We start from the raw sequence: 14,883 nt of genomic DNA on the forward strand, positions 1-14,883 counted from the left end.
TTTAGAAAAGTAAATACGATAATTACATATATAATTTCACAAGCATTTGTTATTACCAAATGTTCATCATTTCCTTTTACATCAAATTTATGGAAACTTTACTACATTGAAGCAATTAACCGCATTTTTTCGAATCTGTTGAATATCTATCCATTGCAAAAGAAGACCGCTCGTATATGTAGGTAAACGACACCAAAAAACATTCATCTCGTTGCAGGCAACGTATGCAAACTAAAGTAGAGGTTTATGCTCGAATAACCCTGGCTTCCCAATGCACCATTGGTGTGACAGGACAAGTCAAATGGTTTTCATCACGGTTTTAAGCTCATCATTATCAAGCTGGTTTTATGATTTCTATTCAAGATAAGGATTTTATTTAGACTTATTTCTTAGATGGTTTTTTCTCTACATGTAAGCATTACAACTGATAAGTTTTAATCAATAACTAGATCTTGACCCGCGCTTTGGAAGCGCGGAATTTTTACGATGAATGTTTTAAAGAGTGTGTATTTAAAATATACGCTTTACAATAACAAATATTTTGGTAACTTTTAAAGAGTGTGTATTTAAAATATTTTTGCATTTAAATCAATGTTTTTAATTCAACCCGACTGTGATCATACAGGTTAGTCCGGAGATCTGACAATTCAATTTAGATTTTAAAATATTAATATTAAAAAAATCACTAAAACTCGAGACTAAGTGATTGAACTGTTGGATGACCGATATGTAATCTAATTTGATTTAAATTGTAATAGTTTCATATTTTATAATCTTATAATCCAAATTTTAAAATTTATTATTTTATAATTTATAAAATTATGACGTTTCTACAAAATTTTTTAAAAAAAATGATAGATATAAAATAACTAAGATTAATTATTGTATTGTTTGGAAACATTGATAGTAGTATAAAAATATACTCCTTTGTTCCACTTTAAGTGAAGTTCTAAGATTTTTATTTTGGTCCATAATATGTGATGTTCTCACTATTCTAGGTAAAATTAAATGTCATTCAAATTTTTGTGACCAATTACAAAATCATGTACTATTTTGTTATTGGTTAAACTTGTTTTATTTAATGTGATTTTTATATAACCAAGATAAAGTGCATAAAATTTTGTATTTTCTTAATAATTGTGTAAAAACCTTAAACATCACTTAAAATGGTACAGAGGGAGTATATTGTTTGGAAACATTGATAGTAGTATAAAGAAAAAAAATATATTGTTTAGAAACATGGATAATAGTATAAAGAAAGAAACATTAGTGATTTAATGTATGTTTAACTATAAAATATAAAGGTGTATTTAATTTAAAAACTTACAAAATAAATGTTAGGTCCAACAGAATGTTTCTGTTTTAATAAGATAGATAATAGAATCATATTCTTCAACCTAAATCTCTCTGAACTATAAGTTACTAAAGAACTTAGTATAACGAGTTCAGTCTTTCAAGGTGATCATTCTATACTTACGATCATCTTTTAGGTCTATGTATTCCCTTTCTTTGAATCCGCAAGTAAGATTTCTAGTTCGGGAATCTATCTATCATGTTTCCCGTCTCCGGCAACTTGATTGATTGACGAGAAGCATTAGGGTCAAGAGGTAAAAGAGAGATTTCATATATTGTTCTTCTTTTTTCTTGGTGGGAGCATTTTCTATTGGGTGAGTTAGCAAAAGGTTAGATTTGCGGAATCTTAACCAAGGAAGAGGAAGCTTCATCTTGTTCTAATTTGGTTTAAGTGACAAGAGGTTAAGTATGTGTGGGGGAGAGTTTATTCTGAGTAAGTTTGTGTTACATATTTGGTTTAATTTAATTTTCTTATGATTTTGATGTTTAATTAGCCTAATGTGGGTGCTGTGAACGCTATTCCGAACAGACGGTCATGAATGTTGTTTAATTAGCCTAATGCGGTAGGATATCATTTGTTTGTGGAAAGTCTCTTGGTTCTTAATGTAAGCTAGATATGAGAGTTGAACGTTGTATATGCTTCTTCCAGTTGTGTCAAGATTTCTACAGTGATGGTGTGTATGAGTTATCCCTCCACACATTGCTCAGGATCCAGGTTGTAATGTTGTGACTGACCTTGAAGTTGGAATATTATGTTACTATTTGCATAGTTTTGAGTTTTTAGTTAATATGTTTGATCATTGGGAACTTACAGGATATGCTGAAGACTCTTCACTTTAGTGACCTTTTTGCTTTGTTAATTAATCACTATTGTTACTTTCTGTCAGAAGCTTTATATCTAAACGTTCTGTCGTTCCACCAGAAGAAGAAACCAGGTAAGTTAAACGACCTGTGACTCGTTCTTCTCCAAATGTTAAACGATCTTCAAAGGTAGAAAATCTTTTGCAAGGCCAGTTTCAAAGCTAGCTTCTTCTGTCATCTATCCGTTTGGTTCATCAAACCATGTGGCATGTGGGTTCATGGTGATATGACTCTCAAGGACATCAACCAGAAAATCCGAACTCCACCAGCAAAACCAAAAGAAAACAAAGCAGAGACTTCAGTGATCCAAACTAATATTATGTTTGGTTTGGTTATTTCAGTTGAATGATTATGCCACGCTTGAGTAGAAAGAAGAATTGGGAGTTGAATAAATTGGAACTCTTGGAATTCAAGAAAGAAAACATCTGAAACAACACCTACGTAAAGGTAAAACAAAAGTATGATAGGTCGGCTCAAAACTTGCATAAGACAAACCCTAGTGATGATCTCAGTACTTGACCGGTGCAAGAATATCGAGCTGTGCTCCAAGCTTCTCTTCGGCGACCTTCTCGGCTTTGGCTCTAAGTTTGTTAAGTTGCTTCTTCCTCTCGTAAACCACTTGAGATCTCTCCTTCCTCTTGGTCTCCAGCTCCTATTATATTAAGATCAAACGACGTTAATACACAGAGAAACATCATAAGCTAGAAAGCTTTCCTTCTACATAGAAGGTCTGCTTGCTTTATCTATTACATCTATACAGGAACAAAGCTAGACACATTCTAGCAGCTAACTATAGGAACAGAACAGAACATAGACTGGTGCAAGCAATCTAGGGTAATGAATACCTTGATGGTGTCATAGTGATTCCACCCAACTTCAGAAGAAAGACGACCCAACAGACAGTATTTGTGTCCAGCTTGAAGCCTCAACACCCTGAAGTACAGAAAAAGAAGATTATTAATAATGCGTTAGAGAAACCAGAAAAAAAAAATGAAGAGCGTAAAAGTACATACTTGAGAGCATCAGGGATAACCATCCTCTTGACTTTGTCATACGGTGGAGGCACACCTTCAAAAACCTTCATGCGTGCAAGTGCAGCAGCTCCACGCTTCGTTTTATGTGGAATCATACTGCCAAAACCAAACCAAACACAAACATCCATTAACCTAAAATCATTACAAAACCTAAACTTTTAACTGTGACAAATCCTACATTTCTAACATTCACTCAATATAACAAAAATGTAATAGCTTGTTACGTTACATAATTAAAGCAACAAAAATGTAATAGCTTTCATGTTACGTCACACAATTAATACACCCTAAGCCTCAATCACTTAAAAACCGAAACTTTGACTGTAATAAACGAAAAACATTCACTTAAGATCTAATCAACTTAAAAAACCAAAACTTTGTCTGTAATAAAACCGAAACAATCACTAATGATCAAACATTTAAACGATACAAGAGAGAGCTACACGAACCCGCGAACGGTACGCCAGAAGATCTTGGAGGGAGCACGGAAGTGAATAGGACCGTGCGAGGGTTTGGTGTTCATGCGTTTGCGGAGGAACCTCATGTACTTCATTTTCTGACGCACGAGTCCACCGGAGAGGCAGATCTCCTCGCATCTCACGATGACGACCTTCTGGCCGTTGAGGAGCTCCTTGGCCACGATCGACGCCAGGCGACCGAGCATGTGGTGCCGCGCGTCGACGACCACGCGCTTCGAGCAGATGCCTGATCCTGACACCATTTTCTTCTTCTTTTTTTCTTGCTCTGCTCTGTGTGTTAGCGGCTGAGTGGTTCCCTCGCGAAATTATATTCGAGTAAGTGTTTTTGACCTAGGGTTTTGGGGGTATTTTGATAATGGGCCGAATAAAGCCCCATTGTAATCATACAGGTCCATAATCACATGAATCTGACCCCCCCGTCTACAACATTTCATATTCAAGATTCCAGCAACTGATCTCCAAGATTGGAGTCCCTTCACCTTATGGGGCGTGTAAACTACTACTCCCTCTGTTTCGAATTATTTGTCGTTCTAGAGAAAATTTTTTGTTTCAAATAATTGTCGTTTTCGGTTTTCAATGCAAAATTTATTGACAATATTCTATATTCTATTTTTCTATTGGTTGATATATGGTTACGTGTATTGGTAATAATGTTTTTATTTTAAAAATATGTAAAATTAAATGTTTTTTTAATATGTATGCATAAGATTAGAACGACAAGTAATATGAAACGGAGAGAGTATATAGAAACAAGATAATGTAAATATATTTTTATTAAAACTCTGTTTGTAGTCTCTTATTATATATTGTGTGATGTTTTATTCTAGTGGATCATTTAATCATTAATCCTATAGCAGCTTGTTGTATTTCTTAGCTATGTTTGTTCATGGTAACTCTAAATCGCTTGTCCTTATTGAACAAATCGCCATATTCCTCTTATCGGTGCAAACATATACTCCATCTTCGCAAATAGAGTTAAAGACGGATGTCTTAGATGGGTCTCTTCCAAATCTTGAAATAGTTAACAATAGACTTAATGCCCATTTAACTTTCAGGTCATAACCTTCGCATGGTCGCATGAGACCCTTATACTACTTTACCTCCTATATATGTTGATTTCTTTTGATCCCATAAACCACTGTCTCACAACTTCCAATACCTACTCTTTTGTTTTGCTCTTTTTGGCTAGACTTTTTGAAGATTTCCGGTGGTCGTTCTGATCCCATAAATCACTGCTTCCCAACTTCCAATATCTTTTGTTTTGGTCTTTTTCCCAGATCTGTAAAGATTTCTGGTGGGTTTCTAGGTCTTTATCCTTTTCCTTTTTGAAATCAATACCATATTTCTCTTGCATGAAGAGTTTATCGGTGGGTTCACCGGTCTCGTTTCCATCATCTTTCGCATATTTGAAGTTGAGCAAAATTTTAAGCTTAATTATACACCAGTTTGCTATTTTGTGTAGCTGTATATACAGAGTCAGAAGATGCTATCGAGATTACTTCAGTTTTTCTCGTAAATGAGAGTTGGATTTCAACACTATAACTAAATTTCAGCTATGCGATTTTATCATGAAAGCTTTATTGACGTATTTAAAATTTGTCTTGAGTTCGTTGTCATATTCTTATGAATTTCTGTTGGCATAATTTACTTTGTTATGATGTTTTATGACTATTATCAAAGAGTATGAATTATTTTTTCTTATATCTATTCTATTAATTCAGCAGTATGACCAATTGATAAAAGTTGTGACCAACTATTTATTTATTTTATTTAAAGAACTTATATATAAATTGCTTTTTTGCTCAACTGAATCTAAAGACGATTGAATAACCGTAACTACTTTTACTAATCTAAATACTCCATTTCTTTTTCTTCTTTTTTTTTTAAATACTCCATTTCGTAAAATTCAGTTTAATGTAATCCCACAATACACGGGATTTACTTCTTTCCCCTGCATATTATTTGCTGTTTTCAGATATTAATAATTGTTCCTTCATTTTGTTATACCAAATGAAGACGTATTGGGTAAACAACGGTTACAGTAAATCTATTCTAAAATATATAACAAACACATTAACTGTTTAAGAGAGTAAGTAGTACATGTATATAATCTATTAAACCCTCCATCACCATAATTAGACTTCCGCAAGAATTATTTTTTTCACAAATATCTTTGTTCTTTTTTGTGACAACAATATCTTATATATGAATTATTATAATATTAAAATAAATATATATCTTAAATCTGAAGACCATACCAACATCTCAGGAAATGATTTAATTAGTATACTTTAAAAACGGGTATAACAAAAATATTAATTTGTTATATTAATAATTATAGAAAAAAACTTTTTGACTAATACAAAACAAGTTAAAAATCTTGGTTTTAATTTTAGTTTGTTATAAATAAATTAAAAAATTTGAGACACACCAAATAAACAAATTATTCTACTTCTATTATTATACAATTATGTTTATATAAAATTTAAATTTATTATAAAACTAGATTCAGACCCATCTTTTAAGGACGGTATATTTTTTATTTTAATTTTTTTTAATAATTTAATTTTCATATTTATGTTTTTCTTTATAATCATATTTGTGTTTTTTTGTAATCATATTTATGTATAACAAAATGAAGGAACAATTACAAAGAAAGACACAAATATAATTTTTTTTTTAAATATGTAAAACAAAAAAATATAGAGGGCGGGCCATATTTAAATAGCAATTTAAAAATATACCAGAACGGGTCATATTTTTTAACCAAAAAAAAATTGAAAACCTGCGGGTTGGCGGATCAGCGGGGTGATTTGACCCGCAATTCTTAACCGTGCGTATACTAGATCAATTTTTAAATTGCTATTATTTAATAAAATAAATTTTGATTAAAATTTATACATAAATATGATTTCAAAAACATATAAATATAATCAGAAAGAAAAAATAAATATCAAAAATTAAATTTAAACAAAAAATATACCCGCCCTTTTAAGGGCGGGTCAAAATCTAGTATAGTTGTTTAAAAGAGTATAAATTAATAAAATAAAGATGTGTAAAACAAAAACTGACTATCTTACAAAGCACAAGACCCCCAATGTGTAGAGAAAGAAAACAAAAACACACAACATAGGTAGGGCTTTGACAAGAAAATAGTTTAGCCAATCAGGAAATAAAACCAACGAAGGAAACCAAAAAGATTAAAAACAGGACACTAAAAACAAACTTCGCCAACATGCGAAAGCCCTAGAACATGTTCGGGTTTATTTGTTCACACACAACACATATAAGCCCGAATTATAGTACTCAATTTCTTCGCTTGTGTAAGAGTATAAGACCCTAGAGATAAAGATTTGGATCAGTCAACCTTAGCACGGGGGTCGTAACAAGTGGATTCTTCAGCTTCAAAGAGATCCCACACTTCTCCTCGATCTTTAATCTCTCTCCTTGAGGAAGTTTCTAGTCAAAAGAATGCAACAACGTAGCGATATTATAGAGAACAACTCTCTCGCCCATTGCCATTCCCACACATATTCTACGACCAGATCCAAACGGAATATAGTTGAAATCATTTCCGTTGAAGTCATAAGATTGGTCAAGAAACCGGCTGGGGTCGAAGTCAAGTGGGTTCTCCCATACATCTGGATTCCTATGGATCGCCCACACGTTAATGAAGATCTTTGAATCTTTAGGGATGGTGAAGCCGCTCACCACGGTGGTTTGAGATGGGCGGTGAGGATTAAGGAGTGGAGCAACCTTGTGAAGCCTGAGAGTTTCTTTCATAATAGCAAGAATGTATGGAAGTTTAGGGATGTGAGATTCTTCAACTATTTTATCTTTGCCCACAACTTCGTCAAGTTCTTGTTGAGCTCTCTTCATGATATCTCTGTTGTTTAATAGCTCAGCCATCGCGAACTCTATGACATGTACTGATGTATCCGTACCACCGAGCACCATGTCCTTTTATATAATTGAGGGAATTAATTGTGAAAACATCTTGAAATATATATGAAAACTAAAATAAAGCTATATATAGCTCCAAGTTGTTAACCATAAACTTGGAAGGTCTTTAATTCAATTCGTAAATAATAAATCATGACCCCTAACTATATATGTATATATATTTTTCCCCCTAAGTAACTATATTTTGAAGATCATCATTATTCCAATTATAAAGTAAAACAACAATTTTAACAAATTTTTTCTTGTCCAACACTTTCCATAGTAGAGCATAGAGATAATGTTTTACGTAGTACGTACCATAAGCAACGCCTTCACATCGTTCATGTTAAGATTTGTCTTCTCATCATTTTCATCCTTTATTTTTTAGTAAGACCTCCAGAAAATCCTCACCCTTCCCTTCACTTCCCTTATCCATCCCTAGCCGTTGATTAATGACCCGGTCAAACAGCCGGTCCATCCTCTCAGCCAGTCCTCCCATACGCTTAGCCAAACCCTGAAGATCAACCGGCTCAACACTGGGAAGAAGTCAGATACATTGGGCTCCATCAGGAGGTCGTTCATCTCTTGAACTATTCCTGAGAACTCGGCTCCAACAAGCTCCCTATCTTCGTCCTGAACCGAAGCGCCCCACAGCATCTGCGTCACAACGTTTAGTATCATCAAGAATATTTGTTCTCCCAAGTCAACCGGTGACCCAGCCCGAGCAAGATCCGCCAAGTACCTAACCGTTCTCCGGGTCTCTCCCCGACGTAGGTCAACAGATTTTTCCATCCTCGCGTTGCTCAGTACCCTATTAACACATAGCTTCCTCAGCATCAGTAACCTTGGTCCATATGGTGACCAGGCGATATCAATACCACCGTACGAGTTAACTAGAGCTACCGCAGGAACATCGTGGTTCGGGAAGATGGCGTCATTGGTTCTGAGAATCTCACGGGCCACCTCAGAGGAGGTGACCACGATCGCCAGCTTGGAGCCGAACCAGAGTTTGAAAATGGGACCGTGCTTTTTAGCCAGCCCTTGGAAGTAGGTATGAAGCTCTGGTTTGAGAAACGGGAGGTTTCCGACTATGGGAAGACCCCAAGGTCCCGGAGGCAAGGGAGGAGAGTGAAGTTTGGATTTGGAGTAAAGCCAAAAATACCATAAAACAGAGGATATAACGATCACGACTAAAACATAGTCTACATGGTCCCTGAAACTTAGAATCTTGAAGAGACCGAGAATGGTTGTCATTTTCAGTCGAGTTGATGCACCAAACAAGAATGGCTGTTTTAGTGTATTTATAATTTCTCAAGCAGGACCGGGTCTTTTGTTAGTTTCAATCTTTCTTTTCAATACATAAATAAAGATATACAGCCAACGAGTGACCATATATATATATATATTAAGTCGATTCAATCTTAATCCTAAACAACGCAGCGCGTTTACTTTTTAACATTCAACTCAGCACGTTGAGACTATGCTAAATCCGAACACAGTTACAATTTACATAATGCATCTATTAGATAAATCGGGATGGATTAGGACAGTCCTATACTGAAGTTATAAGAAATTACATATCTATTGTATTAGTGATAATGTCGAGTGATCTGTTTATGCCAATTATTTTTGAATTGAAAGTTCTTCCAACTTACTATAGTACAATCCACAATGTAATCGACCTAACACAAAACTTGGTCCATACTGATTGGTGACATGTATTATTGATTTCGAGTTGCATTATGTATTATAATTTGATGAATTTACAGTAAAAATATATATGGTAAAACTGTAAATTTATCTGCTACATTTGTAGTAAAAATAATTTTTTTTTATCATACTATTAAAACTGATGACTAGTAAACATTTTTGATGCATAAATTATGGTATCATTTTTAATATAATAATTAAAGATATAAACATATAGATAATGGATATTTATTATAATGTATGGATATTGTTCAATATCCATATATTGAAGTTATGTAATTAGTTTAACTTTATTAACTATCGATTTATTGAAAATTTGGTGATTTATACTTTTGTCTATTACAAGTTTTTTAAAAAAAAAATAACAAGGGGATATTACAAATCGGGATCACTTCGATATTATATAAAACTTGGAATTTATGAACTCGTTCCACATGCAAAATAATTGGTTGATCAATTCTTACAAGTAACATCTTTCATATCCACATCAAAAAGGTAATCCATTTGACTTCAAATCTATATTATAAGACAAAGTGATATAACGTGTTCAACTTTATATGATATAACATTCTAAATTACTTGAAACATCTATTTTGATATAATATAAAAATTTTAAAAAGGGAAAGACAAGCCAGGGAAAAAGTATTGTTTGAGCTTGATTAATAGGGCATTAGAATAAACTGCTTATTATTAACCAATCAACAATTATTAGAAAATCATTTATAATAGTATTTAGAAGATAAAAAGTGCTCTCCAAATGCCATTTGTCTAATTTTTCATATAATTTATATTTTATTCACTCACAGCAAGTAATTAAATCAAAATAGAAAATCTCACATTCATGGAGGTTAAAAAAATATTTCTAATCATCTAGCATTGGCATTTAGAATATATAAAAAATTAAAATAATTTAATAAAACTATTTTATTTTCTTTAATAATATAAATACGCACATATATATATATATATATATATATATATTATATATATATAAATGTTATTCCTTGTACTAACATCATTTGACTACAAAAATCTAAACTCTTTTCTCAAATAAAACCTAACATCATTTAAAATCCCTCTTTTCAACATCTTTTAGATTTTTTTTTCTCAAATATAGAAATCAACAAATTGTATCATTATTTTGATATAGTTTTTATAAGATATTTGACTTTAAGTTATAAATACTCTCCGATAAGATTTGGTTCAAATATTAAATAAACCGGTCTTTTTAATCTAAAATTATATACATCAATAATTTAAAAAGTTTTCTCTAAGAAAGAATAACTGTTCACGTTTCACAAAAGAGGGATTTAGTTTGAATTAACATGAATGGTTGTAACCAGGGGGGGAACTACACAGCAAGGAGGGGGGTCAACTGACCCCACCTATTTTTTAAAAAATTAAAGTTTAGCTTTGACCAAAAAGTTGATGACCCCAGGAAATATTTTTGAATGACCCCATAAAAATAAAAGTGAACAATCGTTAAGGCATAATTATCTAGCTAATTAGACAGTTGGATTTATGTTTCAATTTGATTTTGGGCTCACCTATTAGTTTAAGCCATTTAAATACAATGATAAATAGTAGTATATAATTTTGTGAGTCGTAGATGATTGATTATTAAACTAGTTCTTAAAAAAAACATAAACAAATATCTAACTTTGAAAAAAATCATTGTTAACCTTTTCTATTATTTTCTTAACAGTTTTTCTGAAAAGGTTAAACACTTATATATTCAAGTTTGATTTCTTAAAAAAATGTTTAATTTACTTTAACATTTTATATGTTGTTTTGGATTTTATTAAATTATGAAAAATTATTTAATAACTGATTTATTTCATGAATATGATTAATAAGAATTTTAAATTGACTGATTTTATCATGAAATTTTTGTTATGAGAATTATAGACTTTTAAAGTTATTTTATTTATATATTTTTATTAAATTTTTAATTTATAGTATCTATTACGGAAAATATTTTAAGCAAAATAATTTAAGTTACAAAATATTTTATAAAAAATTATAAAACGAAAACATATATATACACATATATTGGTAACTACTAAACAATTTTGTGTATATTTTTGATCCCGGTAAAAAAAGATCATGGCTCCGCCACTGGTTGTAACATCACTGTTTTCGTTCTAGAGAGGAATGAGTTTTCCAGATATTATAGTTGATATGGAGATTCTCAGCGCAAATGGCTTATGGTTTCTAAAAGATAAAATGTTCATACGTATCGTTTTCTTCTTTCAATGTGTATACAATTTCAAGAGATTATAACAATAATGGAAAACTTGTGATTTTCTATCTTATTAAAACAGAAATATTTTTATTGGATCTAACCTAGTAATATACTATATTACATAAAATGTCAATTAATGAAAACACTATAACAACATTATACTATTATCTATATTTCTAAAATATACAATAATTAATCTTTTGTCCAAACAATATAAAATATAAGATCCATCTTTTAACAATATTTAATTATTTTTTAAAATATTTGATAAATCAAATAATTGACTAAATTCTCAATCAATTTATCAAAATCAAAAATAAGTATAGCTTTTTTCAGGATTAGATACCACAAAATAATTTTATTTAATATGAAATCATTAAATTAATAAATTATTTTATTTATATTTTCATAAATAGAAAACTACATTAATTTTAACTTAAATAACATTTCATATTAAATTAAATATTACATAGAAATAAAATGTTAGATTCAATAAATTTTACAATGGATTTTTTTTATAGTTTAAATTTTACTATATATATATATATATATATATAATTATCACACAGTAGTTAAACAAAATTAAAAATATTTTATTTAATTTTAACGAAAGGTTGAAATAGTTAAAAGTATAATTAAGTAATATCTTGTATAAGCTTTATACTAGTATGATAAAAATATATTTTTAATATACTAAAATAAAATATTTTTAAAATTTTGATTTTGTAAATTAGATTTTGTTATAAATATTGATGCGCTTTAAAGTAAATGTCAGAATCTAATTTTAAGTTAAATCCAAATAAAAAATCAATTACATTCATTCTAGAGGAAACTTGTGATTATGTTTTGAAAACGTGAATAAAAATTTTTAAAATAAATTTTGTAACTTGTATTTCTATTTTGAGTTAAGCTACTTAATATTTATGTATTGTATATATGTTATTTTAAAATCTTAATATGATGTTAATGTTTAACTACTACTTGTTTCATTTTTCGTATACTTAATATAAAATTGTTATTCATTGATTTATATAAACCAAACTTAGATATACCAAACAGAAGAAAACAATTGTACTTATATGTTAATAATCATATATATATATATATATATATATATGCATATATGTATATATTTATAGACAATTCCAAAACGTTTCCATTCCTATAATTTTTAAAAATCATATTTCCACGTTTTGAATTTTTTTTTGTTTTTTTCAGATTCTATGCAACATAGATTATAACGTAGGTTAATGAGTAAATGGTTTATGCCACTGGAGAATTAACATTTCGACGACATGTAGTAACATGTGATTAGTCTAAACCACTTCTATAGGTCAGGATACTCCGGTATAATTTAAAAAGATGTTTTAAAGCATAATAATGATTTGATTGGGGTCAACGCCTTAGAACAAATATACTTTTAATAAAAAGTCTAATTAGTGTTAAGTACACGGAAGGTAAAGGATGATAGAAAATAATGTTCATATAAAAGATTGATTATTGACCGATCAAAGAAAATAAAAAAATAAAACATGTTAATTAAGTTATCAAAAATTGGTCAAACAAACTTTTAAAGTAGATTTCTAGAATAAATATTTTTTTTTGACGGCAAACGGCTATTTAGATTTTTAAAATGAGTTTACTTCAATAGAGATAATCGTTTGAAAAAAAATACGAGTAATTTTGATCTATTTATGTTTGGTTCTTAAGTAGTATACTAGGATATGCTTACATTTTTTTTTGCTTAAATTGTATGTTTTGTTTGTCAACTAGGATATGCTTGTATATATTCGTTGAAATAGGTTTCTGTTTGTAGAAAATATAATACATATCGTTATCTTAGTTTATCTTCGAAAGTCCAAGCTTACTTTTATTCATTTCTAACATGTATAGATAAGTCTCTTTTTTTTGCTAAAGAAACATGTTTAGATAAGTTGACCTAATTTCTTTTTTTTTTGATCAAATAGTTGACCTCATTTCCAAAAGTTTGTAAATTTGACTCGACTTAATAGGTTGAGGCTATAGTTTACGTGATGATTGTTTTGATGATTTTTAGATTTTAGTTTTTGATTTTTTTTAGTTTTGACTTTTAGATATTAATTTTTGATTTTTTTATTTTTGATTTTGTATTAAGTTTTAGTTTTTGGAAAACACGAATGGTGATTTTAGTTTTTAGTTTTTAATTTTTAAGATTAACAAAATATTTATTTAAGTTTTAATTTTAATTTTTCTACAGTTTTAAATTTTTGGTTTAAAATTTAGCTTTCAGTTGATGGTGTACTTTTAAAAAAATTTATTGTCACATATCTCCTATACTATATTTGCGAAGTGATTATGCCAGATGTCTTTTTTATAATCAATTTCACAAAACAAATATGACATAGATACTGAAATTGATGACATTGCTTCCGGAAAAATATGACATGAATAATTTTATTTAATGATGATATATATTTTTGGAATTTTTTTAGAATATGTCAATAACTCATATATTACATTTAATGTTTATTATCTTAATAATATATATAAATTCATTAAGGTTAATATCGATATTAACCACTGTAACTTTTAACGTGAGAGATCCGTTTCGAAAAATCATTTCGCAAATAATAGTATAGATTTTACTTTTATAACTAGGTGTTTAGCCCGCATATACGGGCATAGAATTTTATAATTACTTATTAATATGTATTGGTAAAAAAAATTGTAGTTCTATTAATGTTTTCATTGGAAATTTTAAGTAATATATCCTTCTGAAATTTATTTGTACATTATATTCATTGTTAATAAATAAATCTTCAAAATCACTCAGTATTCTCATTTTAATTATAGAAAATATTTTTATTTTACTTGATAAATATTTAGTTATGTCTTTTCTGTTTTTTGAGTTTTTAACTTTCTTATTAAAATATACTTTTTGGATAACAACACGATATATATAAGAATTATATTTTTATTTTAAAATATATATTTTAGAGTTTAGATAATTCTGATTATTATTAATTTTAATTAATTATTTAATCAATTAGATTTTAAATTCGTTTTTATTTTTTACTAATTTGTATAATTTATTCATTAAGGGTTGAACCGATATTAATCAGTCTAACTTTTAACGTGAGAGCTCCATTGCGAAAAATCACTTTGCAAATAATAGTAGATTATACAATTTTTACTATCCAAAATGTTTAAAATTTTCTGCATTTTAAAAAAAAATTATAAAATTTTAATCGTAATATCATTAGTTTCTTTTAGATATATA

General features: G+C 29.6%; 1 protein-coding gene and 1 pseudogene across 1 annotated transcript; both read right to left on the reverse strand.

Annotated features, from left to right (window-relative positions):
- Positions 1 to 2,574: 2,574 nt before the first annotated feature.
- LOC108834333 (60S ribosomal protein L13a-4) lies at positions 2,575 to 4,018 on the reverse strand. Its single transcript, XM_018607674.2, has 4 exons — positions 3,698 to 4,018; positions 3,228 to 3,344; positions 3,060 to 3,147; positions 2,575 to 2,866 (listed from the first exon to the last, which is right to left on the reverse strand). The coding sequence occupies exons 1-4, from the start codon at positions 3,967 to 3,969 to the stop codon at positions 2,723 to 2,725; spliced, it is 621 nt and encodes a 206-aa protein (XP_018463176.1). The 5' UTR covers positions 3,970 to 4,018; the 3' UTR covers positions 2,575 to 2,722.
- A 2,770-nt stretch (positions 4,019 to 6,788) lies between these two features.
- Positions 6,789 to 8,985, reverse strand: LOC108810450 (flavonoid 3'-monooxygenase CYP75B137-like; annotated as a pseudogene).
- Positions 8,986 to 14,883: the final 5,898 nt, after the last annotated feature.

The sequence above is a fragment of the Raphanus sativus genome, chromosome 6 (genome assembly GCF_000801105.2).
Source record: "Raphanus sativus cultivar WK10039 chromosome 6, ASM80110v3, whole genome shotgun sequence".
Lineage (NCBI taxonomy): Eukaryota > Viridiplantae > Streptophyta > Magnoliopsida > Brassicales > Brassicaceae > Raphanus > Raphanus sativus.